The following is a 16516-nucleotide window of genomic DNA, read 5'->3' as shown; positions in this document are numbered from 1 at the left end:
TTAAATTGCTACAAAAAACACACCCACCCAGGAGGCAGTAGAACATATATACGCAAATACCCAGCACTTGTACATAGGAGTTTTGGCTAAAAAAGAAACAAAAAATCCTTTGAATTATGTGAACTGATAATCTAGCTCTGCAGTGTAACTAGATTCTTCAAAACCCGGGGCAGAGGGAAGCGGTCAGGGAGGAAAGAAACCAAATAGTTGGTCTAGCTAAATAAGTGTCTATACATACACAGACCACACACATATATTACATGTACTGACATACATAGCACTCACTCACTTAGGCCAGATATTATTATATTTACCCAAATCCATGTTTTTACATTATCCTTTCCAGATTAACAAAATCTCTTCGGCCACATAACAAATTTTGAACTCCTGGGCGATTTTACTAATATCCTATCAGCCTATTCTAACACAGGGACTGACAGAATTACAGGGTGAAATCCTGGCTTCATTGAAGTCAATGGAGTTTTGCCAAGATTTCACACATAACCCCTTCATCAATGTGTTGGGTTTAATCTGCAATAGCCATTCCTATCAACTATAAATTAATTGTAGATTAAGAAATGGATAGTGAGATGGGGGGGGACCCCCAGCAGGAGTCTAATTCTCCCCTTGATGCAGATCTATCTGTCATGTGCCCATCAGTATCAAGGCATATGTGTAAGTTCTGGTAGTATGTATGGTGGTAAAGGACCTTATTCAATGCTTAATGAAGCAAGTCAATGGAATGAATCCCACTGACTTCAGTGAAGCTGAATTAGGCACTATTAATAATGGCCAGCTGGAACATATACCCGTTCAGTTTCCAGTACCTTTGGAGGCTGCTCTTCATTTTGACAAACACTCCAGAATACATCATCCTGTCCTGGGCTCACTGGTGTTATCACCATGTCTGACAGTGAACTGCTGTGGTATACGTCTCTACTGGTCCGGAGGTTTTCACTCTTCAAACAAATGAAGTTTATGTCAAACTTTACCCCCCAGCCAGAATCGCTCTACAAACACTACCACCACCACCACACTATTGGTATAGCCAGGTATTTGGCAAAGCAGAAATATTGCATTAAATAAGGACCACTGGCACATGAATACAGTCTCATTTATCTTCACCTTAAAGGAATTTATTTATTTTCAGGATGTGTGTGTGTGTGTGGGGGGGATAATCGGTACCATAAAATATATTGCCAGTAAAAATTTCTTATACTTCACATTCGTCCTAAAAAAACCCCCAACCCATAAAAGCTAATATTTCATTAGTAGTACATGGCCAACTGCTTAACTGGATCGTATAAACCATATGCTGCAAATCAAACAGATTTCAAAATGAACATTTCATGCAAGAATTAATTTCAAGTATGCATGTTGCATACAAAGCAGTCAAATACTCCTATTTTCAGAGTTAAGTATTGCAAATGGGTTTCCCAAAATGTAACTAACAGTTTTTCCCAAGAGCTGTATAAATTAAAGACAAGACCAAGCCCTGAATCACATTTGAAACAAAAATTTCACCGAAGCTCAGGGATAATCAAATCAAGGGGTGTCAATTTGGGCCCATGTCTGTTTAAAAAAGCACCCTGATAAAAGCAGGTTGTTGTATTTAACCATCAGCTGGCCTGAACTGGCAGGAAAATATTCTCACATGTGCTCTTCATTCCAAATGAAAGAATGTTTAAAAACTTAAAAACTCAAACTTTCAAAAGAACCAAATACCCAGCATTTGCTACTTAGGGTTTCTGGCTAAGAAATAAAATCCTTTTGAGTTCTATAAAAACTATTAATCTAGCTCCGCAGTGTAACATCCAATGGGGTGAAAGAAGCCAAAAAAGTCAACTGTGATGATCGTCTCTGAAACGAGCAAGCTTCTTGGATTCAAGAAAAGAATAAGGGAGACTATATGGCAATGATGTTGTGTGAGCTGGGTCCATCCAGAGGAATTTCTATGTGGCAATCCAGTTGGCGTTGCTAGTAATATCAGAGAGATGTCTGCAGCTATAATCTCTCATGTTGTTATCCTGTCAGATCTCACATGCTAACATGGCAGGAGCACTCCAGAGAACATCTAGGTACTGCAGGAAGTGGTATTAGTTATTCATTAGTTGACATTCTTCCCTCTGAATCAGGACTGAAGCAATGCCCAAGCATGCTAACATCTTGCTGCCTGCTTTCAAGGTACCTCCTTTCAAAAGCACCATAAAACCAGGATCACTTCCAGTCCTTAAAGATACCATTGCAATGTTTAATAAGAATAAAGGTACTAAACCTGTGTCCAAACCAAATTACATGTTGCCTGCTTAAAATCCCTCTGTGCATTCAGTGGGAACTTCCTGTCCCAAATTGCTACCTTGTGTCGCTATGCTCAGTTAAACAGCTGCTGTGGTTCATTCCAGAGGTAGCTGCAGTTCAATGATGACTGAAGTTTCTTTACACATTTTTTCTATAGATTCATAGATACTAAGGTCAGAAGGGACCATTCTGATCATCTAGTCCGACCTCCTGCACAGCGCAGGCCACAGAATCTCACCCACCCACTCCTATGAAAAACCTCACCCATGTCTGAGCTATTGAAGTCCTTAAATCATGGTTCAAAGACTTCAAGGAGCAGAGAAACCTCCCTCAAGTCAACCATGCCCCATGCTACAGAGGAAGGCGAAAAACCTCCAGGGCCTCTCCAATCTGCCCTGGAGGAAAATTCCTTCCCGACCCCAAATATGGCAATCAGCTAAACCCTGAGCATATGGGCAAGATTCACCAGCCAGATACCCAGGAAAGAATTTTCTATAGTAACTCAGATCCCTATACAATACCTCAGAGTGGTATTTTACTGATTCATTAACTGAAATCAGTAAAAATGTTTAAAATGCTCAGTAGAAAGATACTATAATCAGGTGATCATTGTTTACTTAATATTTCATTAATTTTCAATACTGTAATTTATATAAAATACAAGTAAAACAAATAACTAAGAACAAGGCACCGAATTTCAGAAACATAACGTATTATGATTCTTAAGTCTTTACAACCCATCCTGGACTAATTACTTTATGGGAACAATAGGTCCTCATTAAGATTTCTTAATAAGTATTGAAAGGAACAAAGTATAAAAGAAAAGAAAAATAAGCAAATCCCAGTTTATACTTTCCAGGCTGGGATGGGAAAACCAGATGCAGGACACAGTTTTATCTATTTCATCTGCTTAGAGATTCAAGGTGCTTTAGCTCAGTTTTGGGAAGATATGTTAGGTTGACACTCTTTAGAGCAAACAGCTTTATCAGCATTTAGAACATTTAATGGTCTATTTTTCCAGTTTGTGTTCTAAAAAAAATAACATTTTTGCCCAACATGATTGTCACTAATAATAGTTTTTATTTAACCAAAACTATTTGTGGCTGCAAGGTGTTCCCTCAAGTGGCTTAACCTGGGGATAGGTATGGGTTTTATAGGAAGTATGTTATCAATACACAGGAATATGTTTCTCCATCTTCTTCTAGGCCCTGATGCAACAAAGCACTTAAGTGTGTGCATAAATTTAAGCATGCGAGCAGTTCTGTTGATGTCAAGGGGACTACTCCTATGCTTAAAATTAGGCACATGCCTAACTGCTTTGCTGAATCAGGGCCCCAGTGACTGGACAAATCCAACCAGGTGCTCTACGGGTGAAGTCTATTCCTGTGCAGATAGCCAGCCCAAGGCTAACATAGCATTCAGGTCCCACTTATGAGTGAAACTCTGGCCCCACTGAAGTCTAAGGGAGTTTTGCCATTGACTTCTCTGGAGCCAGAATTACACCCTGTAAATCAAAAGCAGTGGAACCCCGGGGTATTGGAGATAACTGCATCTCCTTGTGTTTGTCTAAACGAATCATTTTTACAGGGAAAGCTCTGTTGATGATTTTGAATTAAATAGAGCTCAATCTCATAGTGTTTTTATTATAAGCACAAGTGAGGGCATCCCACCCACTCCTAATCCACGAGGGTTTCATAAAGATGCCCTGGGACCAAAGAATGGAATCTAACTGAGTTGAGGTAAAAAGAAAAGGAGTACTTGTGGCACCTTAGAGACTAACAAATTTATTTGAGCATAAGCTTTCATGAGCAACAGCTCACTTCATCGGATGCAGCTCACGAAAGCTTATGCTCAAATAAATTTGTTAGTCTCTAAGGTGCCACAAGTACTCCTTTTCTTTTTGCGAATACAGACTAACACGGCTGCTACTCTGAAACCTGAGTTGAGGTAATGGGCTCTTTTCTGCCTGGGAATTATGACAGAAGAGGACACAACACACAGCAGTAAGGCCATGCTTGTTTGAAAAAGATTCCAGAGGGGGAGTACAAGACACACTGGATTGCTTTGTGAGGACACCCCAAATATCATTTTGGCATGCATCCACAGGCATTCCTGGATGCTGTTCACATGTTGTCATAGGATGGCATAAAGAAGGGGATTTTTTTTTAAATTAATTTGTTGCAGAGCTTGGATCAATTCATAATTTAATGCACAGCTGATTATTTTAATATAGCCAGCTTTCTGGTTCTAATTTAGCAAAAAAGTAGGACATTAATAATGTTCTATAAATTTTAATGTATACAACTGAGAAAATATATCCAACAAATCCTTACAGGTGAACCACAAAGCCAATGAAAATTGAGTTCATCACAGATTTGTGCGCTACATTTTCCATTAACCTGGCTGTGGGAAACAGTGAGAGGGGAAATATGTGATTTTGTAAAAATAAGTCTCAGGAACCATGTAATTCTGAAGATAACCCAGAATGCATCACAGATAACCATGGGGCTTGATTCACCACAGCTTTGCACCTTATCATATGCAAAGTGAGTGAAGAGTGGGTGGAAAATGTAACCATTAGGATCTGGCAATGTTTTGCACCCCCATTGCCTGGGTGAAGAGGACTACACAAGGTGCAAGGCACTTCCAAATCAGGCTCTCTGCATCTTAGTGGCTGTGATGAGATTTCTTTTTTAATCATTCAGATTTAGGTTCAGCAAACCATTAAGTGTCACTTGATCTTACGGAGTATGAACTATGACAACATACAGCCCCTATTCTGACCTTTCAAAGCCTGGATAGTGGTACTTCAACACACACATCTGGGATTCATTTAGTTTTCGTATTAGTTTTACAGTTTACTTTTAAGTCAATGGTATTATATTTTGAGAAACAAATGAACTCTACCCCTCTATACTTAGTTTTACCAATCTTTGTCTCTGAGTCTTGTAAGCTGCAGATGACTGACTGGTCTCTGAGCCATCTTGCACCATAAGCACACATGGCAAGAATGCATTGGTTCATTCCACCTTGCCCAAAAATGCTAAGTTACAGTATGTACATTCATATGATTCACAAAAGGAATGAAAACACAAAACTCATTTTCTTCTTGAGACTAACTGCAAAACTAAACGTTTCTCATGTGGCTATTTCAAGAGAAGGATTCTTACACAGTATGTTTCCAAACATGCTTTTTGGAAACTATGTCTAGATATAATTTCTGCCTTTGATACAGGAATCTTTAAGCCAACTTCCAGTTTTAGGACAGTTACATTAGTAACCAGAGTCTAATAGCAGAGATTTGGGCAACTCACATGGGGCAGAAGCTGTAAGGATAGGAATAAAAAATAGGTATATGGATGAGTGTCAAGTGAACAAGGAAGGAAAAATCAAAAACATCATGAAAAAGTTACAGCAATGGTTCCTGGCCAAGCAAAATGAAGTAGAGCGTGGAATACAACCTGAGAGGGGAGGGAAAAGAGAATGAATTGTGCCTAAGTTGGTCTCACACTTTAAGAAAAACCCATAACCGCACACACACAAACACAAAAGAGATGCCTCTCCAAAAACAGCAGTATTAGTTCAGGAAAGCTGGGGCCTGAAGCAGAAACAGCAGATGACAGCAACAGCAATAGAAAACAAGAGGTGTGTGGTCCACATCTTAATTTGAGAAGACTTTCACGGTTCTGAGGGTCAAAAAATGATTCTGGAAATTGTGAAAACCCTCTGCAGTAGAGGAAAGTGGCAGCTTCTTGGTGCCCTGTAGAACCAGGGTTCTGGGCCTGGGAAGAACCTGTATGCATGTGTGGTGTCCCAGTGAATGGAACTAGACTAACTATCCCCGAGGTGTGAGGGGTAAGGCTTCAGTGGAGATAGCTGGTGTCCCAGGTGGCTCCCTGGAGATTTGAGGGGATTTATAAGGGCTTGTAGGTCAAATCCCCTACTTCTTCCAGGGTGAGGCAAATCTTCGGCCAATGATGGAAGAACACAGAGGAAACTCAGCAAAAGGACCTCCACAGATCTTCCAGGTGCCGCATGGGAGCAAAATCTGACCCTACTTTGATAACTATTCCTCATTCCACCTCCGTGTGCTTTCAGAATTTTTAACAAGGTTGGCACCAATTTTGCCAGTGTCAAAGCCTTCAGATATTCCCCGCCTTTTTCACTTATCCTGTAAAGTGTCGTGTACCTTTCTGGTACTATGTAAATAATACAGAATAAAATCCTTCCATAGGAATTAAAGCAGCATAGTTGGTTCAGGCTTTTTGTGACACATGTAAGGGCTTGGCTACACTTACATTTTATAGCACTCTAACTTGCTGGCTCAGGGGGGTCAAAAATCACCCCCCTGAGCACAGCAAGTCTGAGCGCTTTAATGCACTAGTGTAGACAGGCTCCCAATGCTCAGAGCTATCCCCTCGTGGAGGTGGATTACCAGGAGCGTGACCACACTCACACTTCAAAGCGCTGCTGTGGAATTACTCCCGTGGCAGCGCTTTGAAGTTTCTAGTGTAGACATAGCCTAAGTGTGACATCAGAGACTCTGTGCTGTCAGGCATCAACATATCTGAAATTAACTGTTATCTAGCCCTAATCTGCAATGCCTGCATATAATCCCATTTATAATTCAACAGGAAAGGATGGTATCAACAAATTCTTAGGGCTAGATTGTCACAGCCCTTAGTCAGCTGTGCCAAGGGGTCAGAGGGAGGAAGGCCTCTTTTACCTCCTCTGCCGAGACTGCAATTAACTTAAGTGAGGCCATGATTTCACCCCATATTTTACATACTGCATATGGAATAATGATACTTTACCTGTGCTAGCACTGCTCTTTGCAAAGCTGGGGTGCAAGGACTAGAACTACTGCCAGAACCTAGTCTAGTATGTGGCGTGGCTTCATGTCCAAGAACTGCTGCCCAGTTGAGATGAGTCTGTATCCCATCATTTTTCTTCTTTCTGTCCTCGGCCTGAAAACAAGAAATAAAATCAGACCCATTGCAGACGACAGCCTCAATCCTGCCATCAGGTCCCTGTAGGTGCACTCTGAAGTCCGTGCACACCCACTTTGATAGGACTCCATGTGGGTGTAAGATCGGCCCATGTGGATCCAAGTGAAGGATCAATACCTATACATTCTCCCTAATTTGAACCTCACCTTTGGCAAGAAGCTTCCAATCCGCAATAAAACTCACTGCAGCATGATATTGCCAAGTAAAAGCCACATCTGTGAGGTGCTTGGATTGCAATTTTGTTTTCTTTCATGCCACCCAATGTATTATTAGTTAAGATCTCATAGGAGGAGAGGGACCTTTCCTTATGTCTTCAACAGAATTTTAAAATCTACATTGAATTTCCTCCTCCCTCTTCCCCCGCAATGTGTGGTCTGCTGCACCCGTTCCTTCTGCTCCTGGTGTATAGTCACCTGACCCGATAAAGCAGACATTACTTACAGGTTTCAGAGTAGCAGCCGTGTTAGTCTGTATTCGCAAAAAGAAAAGGAGGACTTGTGGCACCTTAGAGACTAACAAATTTATTTGAGCATAAGCTTTCATGAGCTACAGCTCACTTCATCAGATGCAAGGTGCCACAAGTACTGCTTTTCTTATTACTTACAGGTAATCTTTAAATATTCAGGGTAAATAGGACTAATCCCCTGAGATGGGATATTAGATGGATGGGATCTGAGTTACCCAGGAAAGAATTTTCTGTAGTATCTGGCTGGTGCATCTTGCCCATATGCTCAGGGTTTAGCTGATCGCCATATTTGGGGTCGGGAAGGAATTTTCCTCCAGGGCAGATTGGAGAGGCCCTGGAGGTTTTTCGCCTTCCTCTGCAGCATGGGGCATGGGTGATATGAGGGAGGCTTCTCTGCTTCTTGAAGTCTTTAAACCATGATTTGAGGACTTCAATAGCTCAGACATAGGTGAGGTTTTTCGTAGGAGTGGGTGGGTGAGATTCTGTGGCCTGCGTTGTGCAGGAGGTCGGACTAGATGATCAGAATGGTCCCTTCTGACCTTAGTATCTATGAATCTATGAATCTAGGTGGTTTTCTGCATTAAAATATGTTATAGCATTTTATATTGTTTGGACTATTAACCACACCACGTAAATTTGGCATCTGAAAATGCCCTAAACTGTACAAAGATCCTTTCATTTCCAAAGGCCCTGCTCACTACAAAATTGCTTTCCCACAGTTTTGACCCTACAGCTCTTTCTGGTTTTACTCAACAGGACTAATTCCTGTTTACTAATTCTTTAGTGTAAACCTTTCGCTTTTTGTCTGATTTAGAAGGATAGGAACAGTTTTACAGAGCTACCCAGAGATTAATGCTAACTCATTCCTAGCTATCAGTATCTAAATATTTTATTTTATGTAGACAGTTTTTTTAATGCACCTATCACTGTATGTGGGTGCTTATGCCTATGTTAGGAAGGGCATTAACACTGTTGGGAACATATTCTAGGAACCTGCTGATGACTTGTGATGGAGAATGATTCCACTAGTTTCACAGATCTGTCCTGGAAAAGGCACTTCATTAAAAAAACTCCCAAAGTATACCAAGAACTTTGGGTGAAATTCTGGCTCCACTGATGCCAATGGCATCACTCCCATTGACTGCAGTGGGGCTAGGTTTTCACCCTTTGTATCTTCTCTCAATAAAAGACAAGTGCCCCCCGCCCCAGTCACTAGCAAGGAAAAATGAAAATATTAAAGTACTTTGGACTGTGACGGGTTGCCCCCCTTTAAGGTGCCACCTGATGTACTGGGATACCACTGAGCCCATCTGTTCCACCAGCCTGGGCCCTCTTTACCCTGTCTAGTGAGCCAGGCTCTTAAGCCTCCTCTAGCACACATACAGGCAGGATTACACCCAGCTGCAGACAGACCCAAAGTATATTGTCTTGCGCTGTAATTTAGTCGTGACCATTAACTGATTCTAAGACAATCACCCCTTTTTATAGCTAAGCGAATGAATTCTCAAGAGTAGCTTCCGTGGTCATGAAGAACAATTTTTTAATTCTCTCAACTCAGCTGTAGAGCCACTGAGGCTTGGGCATGAATGTCTGTCAACAGTCATTTAACCAAGTCTCATAAAAGTACTAATGAATGTAAATTCGATTTCTGCAGAACAAGCTCTGGAAGAGGGAGTAAATTCATGTTTTTTGTAGTGCAGAAGTTAGCAGCTCTTTGGATAAGAAAGCAGGAGAAAGATCGATACAATTGATAAGTTCGATGAGACCTAATTTTTAGAGAGGGTCAAAACATTTTGAATTTTTTTAAAAGATGACATACAAAAGTTGAACTGAAAAGCAACTGGCTTTTTTCCAAAATTTGACAAAAAAAAATATTTTGCCACTGATCAGTGGCACTGATTTTTATTTAGCTAGGAGATCCTGTAATTCTTTTCCAACACGTTTTCAGAAAAATAGTGATGTAAACATGTGATTAAATATAATCTATTGTCAAAAATAGATAAATAAATGGCTGCAGTATGGTACAGTGAACACAAGAGAAAATTAGTACTGGTGAAGAAATTGCATATTTATCTGATTTCCCTTATCTTTTTTCTTCAGTGCCGCATATTTCCAGATGAATCCAGCTACGCACAACTGATAATGTCAGGATTCAATATTTAGCTTAAAATTTAACAGGAACCATATGAACTAAATTCTACAATACATTTTATTCAAGTACAAAGAGGTCATTTATGGAATATATGCCAAAACCAGATGAATATTTGAGTTGACATTTTGCTGTAGATTTTCCCCTTGGCTGTCGCAAAAAGAAAGTGAAATAGGCTCAACAGAGATGCATTTCTTTCCCCACCCCCAAGAAAGTTTAGCAGAAACACAACATTTTCATTGACTCTTGTACGTACATATTTAGTAAATAGCTTGCTTCTCTCTCTGTGGGCCCAACCTGCTGACACAGCCTTGGCTAGGTTTCCAAAACAAACATTGACTTCCAAAAAAGCTAATTCAGATGTCACTAAATTATTTATTTACTTACTTAATGCAATAAACCTCTTGGAGAGGAGACATTTGTTTTTGATAGCTAAGTTGCACTTCAAACAGAATTATGCATTCTTCTGTTTTCACAAACAGCTACTGTAATTACACGCTTAGGCATTTTGTTTCCCTAAACTGATTTCATATCATTGCTTGGTTTTGTTGCAGTATTAAAATGTATCATTTCAAAAGTCTAGCAAAATAGTTCATTTAATTTATTATCAACAGAGGAAATTCCATCTAGTGAACATCTGCAGATCTCAATCTAAAGCTCATACACTGATAACGTCAGAATTCACTCGTTTAGATACTGAAGCAAAGTATGCTTATCAGCATTCTGCTTTCCTTGCACACACTCTCTCTCTCTCTCTCTCTCTCTCTCTCTCTCTCACACACACACACACACACACAGTTTTTTCACAAAGCCTTTACTCAGGTATTTTGGAAGGTGCTTTACTAGAAATATAACCCAGACTGTTCATGCTCCATACTTTACACATACACAGTAAACGTGTGGGGCATGATTCTGCAAGATGCTAGCAAACTGCTCCCAATCCAGCAAAGCACTTCAGTACATGCTTAACTTTAATCACGTGGTAGTTCCACTGGCTGTCAGATTGAGCTCCTAGCTGGGAAGTTTAAAAAAGAGAAAAGGGGCTAAAAATTATGGGATATTATATATATAATAAGGGAAGCAAAGGAGCTTTGGCTCCATGACAAGATGACATGATACAAAGAGTCAGTAGGATACACATATAACGAATCCATTTTGTGGGCAAAATGATTGAATCAGCAAAAAGAACTGAAGCACTGTCTAAAGTAAGTCACTGACTACATGGTCATGCGTTATCCATCAAATCTTAACTTATTAGGTAAAGAGACAAAGTGGTAGAGGGTACTATCTTTTTTGGGTCCACTTCTGTTGGTGAAATAGACAAGATTTTGAGCTACACACCTCTTTTTCAGGTCTGGAAGAGCTCTGTGTAGCTCGAAAGCTTGTCTCTCTAACAGAAGTAGGCCCAATAAAAGACATTACCTCACCCACGTTGTGTCTCTAATATTCTGGGATCAACATGTCTACAACACTGCAAATAACTAACTAAAGATCTTTAAGTACAGTGAGTGGCAAAGGATGTCACATTGCTTGTTCATGGGCAACAGGAATCTAGAGACCTGTGCTTGGGTTTAAATTACAGAGGAAAAAAAGTTTGTGAATCTGAACTAGTTTTCGCAAAAAGAAAAGGAGGACTTGTGGCACCTTAGAGACTAACAAATTGATTTGAGCATAAGCTTTCATGAGCTACAGCTCACTTCATCGGATGCATGAACATCTTCTTCATGTACTTGCTACAAGTACCCCTTTTCTTTTTGTGGATACAGACTAACACGGCTGCTACTCTGAAACACGAACTAGTTTTGCAAACCTAAAATCAGTCTCAGAGGTTCACCAAATCTCATACGCCACAAGTTTCGTTCATCCCTAGTTGGAAGGCAAGGACATGACAGAGAGAGAAAGTAGATTGGTTACATGCCGTTGCAGAATGTGGCCAAACTGACTGTGTGGAAGGATCTCACTTTTTTTCTCTCCTTCATCAAATCCACTTTGATTTGGAGTTGAAGTAATGGAGACAAAACCTGTACTCTATGGAGAGGTGGTAGCCAATTAGGCTTCACTGCGATACATAGTGCCTGGGAAGATACACACCTTTGCCCAGATTTGGGTTAAGGTTTATCCAAAAGACCAGTCAATTCTCCTCATCTGAGTTACCTGCACATCACAAAATGTAACTGTAACAATCTGTTATGTGGGTACCTCTTTGCTTGTACTGCTTGGCGGAGGCTGTGATGCTGAACTCGAGCTCTTTGGAAGCTCTTTCTTCTTTTGCTTGTGGTCGTGCTGAAGAGACAGCAGTTGGGTCTGATCTTTGGGAAGAGTCCGATGTAACTTCTTATTGTGTTGCACTTCTTCCATCTTTTTCTAAAAACAAGTCGATATTAACATTTTCACTTTTTAAACATTCCTATTGGAATTCTTAAAGGGGCTCATATGAGCTGTATTTCAGTAGGAGTCGGGTACCCAACTCTCTTATGTCCCCTTTGAAAATGGCTAGAATCTTGGCTCTTGTGAACCAAAACTTCCTGAATTTGCATTTAAAAGAAGTATAGCCTAAAATAATAACAAAAAAGCCCCTTTGCCAGCTCCGAAGTGTTCTCTTAATATTTTTCATTGGTGCCTTTCTAATACTCTTATGACTTTTCCAAAAGCCAGTGGCTTTATTGAACATTATAGTTTGGAAGGGTTCCATGTTTCCAATTCCATATAAGCAATTCACCTGGTAAAACACAGTGAAAACACTGTGGCCAAAATGCTAGACTTTGCATCTGTTACAAGATCTAGGTGGTGAAAATATTTCCATTTCAACTTCATTTTGTGAGGGAGAAAGTGGGGTTGGTTATATTCAAAAGGAAAATAAAGGAGCTGGGGATTTACTTTAAAGATGGGCTGATGTTTGTGGGAAGCATACAGGATTACTATATTTTTCAATCAAGTCAAAAGTAATTGACTTGGATTATTTTAATTTTAATTGTGTACCATACATCATATGGTTTCTTGGGTATACAAGTTCACTAACTTATTCAGAAAGTGTGTGGGGAGGTGTTTCCTGGACCTTTTCCAGGAGGACAAGATGAAATAGGAAACAGAAGACAGATGCCCCAAGTCCATCTCATGTACGTTGTGCTCAGAGGGATCAGATGGATCTGCATTGTATTCCATTTCCACCCTTTGACTGTTTTACGTAATCATCACTTTCTACTTTACTTTCAAGGAACAGAAGAAATATCCCAGATCTGATGCTTTCTGACAGTACCCTACTATACGCGTTAAGATTTTCAAATGTTCTGACTTTACTGTGAAATATAATCCAGTCTAAATCAACAGGAAATGCAGATAAAGAAATGGCCAGATTGGCACTGCTCACACAGAAGCTGGAAAGCTTTCACAGTGGGGGCAGGTACATCCTTTTATGTAGAGCGGTCCTCAGATGTATACCACCCTCTCTTGACCTTCCCCAGCATGAAAGGTACGTGGGAGCTGGGGGTAGGAGGGTGCTGTGCTCGAGTCATTCCAGGCCAGTGCACAGTCTCTATGGGGCCATTCTTAGTAATTTTCAACATGCACCGTGGCAAAGTAGGCCTGAAGGCGTGAGCTGAAGGAGAAGAGGGTTGTGGTTTTACAGACCAGTTGTGTAAGGAAGTTCTATATGTTAAGGAGCAGCATGGAAATAAGTGCAAAACTTAGGGGAGAAGAAATCTAGCATTGCTGGAGGAATGGAGATGACTCAATACAACACAAGCAGAGTGGGGCAGAGTTGCCATGGGCTGTTAAGGTGAGGAAAAGAACCAGTAAATAAATGAAAAAAGCCCCTCTATATGGTCCCCGACTTATAAGAACGAGACTCCATTAATTAACTTAGACTTCAGCCACAGAAACAAGGAGCTGTGAATTGCATCGGTAAGTCCTAGAGTTATACCTGCTTCCTTTCTGATTTCCTCTGTCCGTCCACTTTGCACATTTCCTCGTCAACAAATCTCTTGTCATCTTCACACTTTTCATTTCTGCGCTGAACTGCCTTAATTTCTGGCCATCTCTGCTCACATTCTTGCTGCTTCCGGAGCTCTTCTTCTCTCTTCTGATGCTGAATAAGTGCCAGGGAATAGCATTGTTCATTTTAAATTTTACTTCTTTGCTTAAAGATTATTAGTAAAAGATGCAATTAGCTATACACTTTTTATTCATAATTATGAGACATTCTCAACACAGAAGGTCAAAAAACCCTATTCCTGGAGTATAATCAGTGGTGTTATGTATTCTAGTATGACCCAACAGAAGTGGATGGTTGTGTTTGCTATTAAAATAACTATAAAGCTTCTGGGATTATATCCTGGCCACACTGAAGTCAATGGCAGTTTTGCCATTGATAGTAATGGGACCAGGATTTAACCATTGCTGATGGGTCAAACAAGCCTCAATCGTAGAATTCCTTATTTCAGTACATGGCATTTTGATAGGGAAGAGTTATCTGGAGTGCCTAGATTTTGTTGGAGCAGATTGGTGTTTCAAAAGCATCATCTTAACTGTCCTATAATGGCTTCAGAGGCCATGAAAAGACATGACTCTGATTTAGCCACTGCAATGTAGCACCACAAAAGCAGAGTGCAATCCTATCACAGGTACCAGTGTAGTTTGGACTCACAAGTGTAGACTTGAACTTGGACTATGCACAAGGGCAAGGGAATAAGAATTCCACCTCTGTTTTGCCTACCCATTCCTGGGGTCCAACCACACTGAGGTAAGTGTGGTTACACATCGACTTCCCAGACCACATGGGCAGGGAGTTAGCAGGAAGTGGGTAGAACCTTTTCAAAAAACTAATTAATCTCAGTGGTCAGAAGCCACAAAATTCTACCAGGGTTAAAGATTCCAAACCAGCTGGTGACAAGAATTTAACAAGGCCTCTTTTTCTTTTAAAACCTATTCTTGAAATTGGCATAATTTTGTTGGTCACTGATTGATATACGTGGATTACAAATACAAGCCATTTCCTACATCCTCCAGCCTCTTCCTCCGCTCTTTTTCTTGCTCGATTCGTTTCTGCCGCTCTGCCTGCAGCTGCTTTTTGTATTTCTCCTGGTCCTTTAGCTGCTGCTGCTGGAACTGCTGCTGTCGATGAGGGTCAGACCGATTTTTATTCTCCTGCTGCAGCCTCAGAAATTCACGACGGAGCGTTGATTCACCAGGGATATTAACTATGGAACTGAAACAAAAGAGAAGTTTCTATAAGACTCACCATAACGTTAAAGCTGCAGAGCAAGTACAAAATGTTGCTGGGAAATGGCATGCTGCCTGTGCTAACAAATGTAAATGTTTGAATAAATCTCCACTGAATCATTCTCTGTAGGCTGGTCATGCTTCAGTATTTACTACACTAAAAAATCCAGGCTGAAGCTGATTATCTGCTTCTTTGTTTGTGACATTCCCTCCCCATTGCTGGGGAATTATGAAAACAACATATTGCAGATACCTTACACTCAACATTTAGATGCAACAGCTACAAATCAGTTATGGCTAACCAGGTACCACAGAGCATTAGGGGGTTAGAATATGGTAAGAAAACCCATTTAGCTGAGGAGAGGTGCCTTTGATGAAAATGCTTTGGTTAGTCCAATATTACACACAGCTAATAAAATTAACCTTGGTTCTCCTTCATCTTCATCCAGTTCATCATCTTCTTCCTCACTTCCAGTATACTCATACTCCGTTTCGTCTAAAAAAGAAAACAATACAAACCCAGATAAGGAGTATCTAACCTAAGTAATGGTTCTACAAAATCACAGCAAATGACTATAGGGTCCGATTCAGAACCCACTGAAACCAATGAGAGGCTTGTTTTGACTTCAATGGACTTTGGATCAGGGCCCTTTATGTATCAGATTTGAAGAGTCTTAAAAGTGTAATAGAAGAAGGAAAAGAAAGAGACATCTTCAGCTAGTCATTAATGGAACCCTTATGGAAGGAGTAGATGGTTCAGGAGATTATGGATGGTTTTCAACGTTAGGTCACTCATTCAAACCCAGCTCAGGTGATCTGGGAAAATCAATCAGAGTTGGGAAACTAACTCCTTTAGAGCCCTTTGAAAATCGCAGTCTAAAAGGTTGTTCCCATTGAGTGGTCTACATGAAATGGGTTTCATGGATCTAGTCTACTTTTCAGTAAGCAGGCGTCCACATTGTAACCAATCAGAAGAAGCCAAAAAACGGTGGCAATATCTGCAGAAGGGTGGGATTTGAGGTACATTGGTGGGAGGGTGTTAGGGAGCTTGCCCTGCCATTGCCTGCCATGCTATGCCTGTTTTGTGGATGAACAGAGGCCTTCAGTCAATCCAGACCTAAATTCATATGAAAATTAATAAAACTAATTAAGTACAAAAGAGAAACACCTTGTTAACTGGTTAATTTGAGCGTTAGTATAAACAGCTCATAAAGAAGCAAAGTTGTAACTCTGAAGTTCTTTCCAACTTTTATCATGAAGGCAGATCTTTGAAGTTTTAATTTCATCCAAACATGATTAGCATCTTTATTTCCAGCTGGGCACAATGTGAAAGTGGGTGTCTGAAACTTTTTTTTAAAGTCACTGAAGTGTATAATG

The 16516-nt window shown here is 40.3% G+C and overlaps 1 protein-coding gene across 3 annotated transcripts in view; it reads right to left on the bottom strand.

The window, feature by feature from the left end:
• The window catches only part of NRK (Nik related kinase), a 128885-nt gene that overhangs the window by 39694 nt on the left and 72675 nt on the right, over nucleotides 1-16516 (bottom strand). For all 3 annotated transcript variants that reach the window (XR_006274465.1, XM_038416767.2, XM_043492931.1), the window contains 6 exons: nucleotides 15563-15635; nucleotides 14918-15125; nucleotides 13842-14006; nucleotides 12122-12286; nucleotides 7113-7265; nucleotides 828-959 (listed from right to left, as the gene is read on the bottom strand). Coding sequence is in view for 2 of the 3 variants with exons in the window: in XM_038416767.2 (XP_038272695.1) it covers nucleotides 828-959; nucleotides 7113-7265; nucleotides 12122-12286; nucleotides 13842-14006; nucleotides 14918-15125; nucleotides 15563-15635 (896 nt within the window). In the remaining variant the exon portion in view is untranslated. The remainder of the gene's footprint in view (nucleotides 1-827; nucleotides 960-7112; nucleotides 7266-12121; nucleotides 12287-13841; nucleotides 14007-14917; nucleotides 15126-15562; nucleotides 15636-16516) is intronic.

Source organism: Dermochelys coriacea, chromosome 9, assembly GCF_009764565.3.
Source record: "Dermochelys coriacea isolate rDerCor1 chromosome 9, rDerCor1.pri.v4, whole genome shotgun sequence".
In the NCBI taxonomy this organism is placed as follows: domain Eukaryota; kingdom Metazoa; phylum Chordata; order Testudines; family Dermochelyidae; genus Dermochelys; species Dermochelys coriacea.
This window is presented reverse-complemented; position numbering and strand designations above follow the sequence as displayed.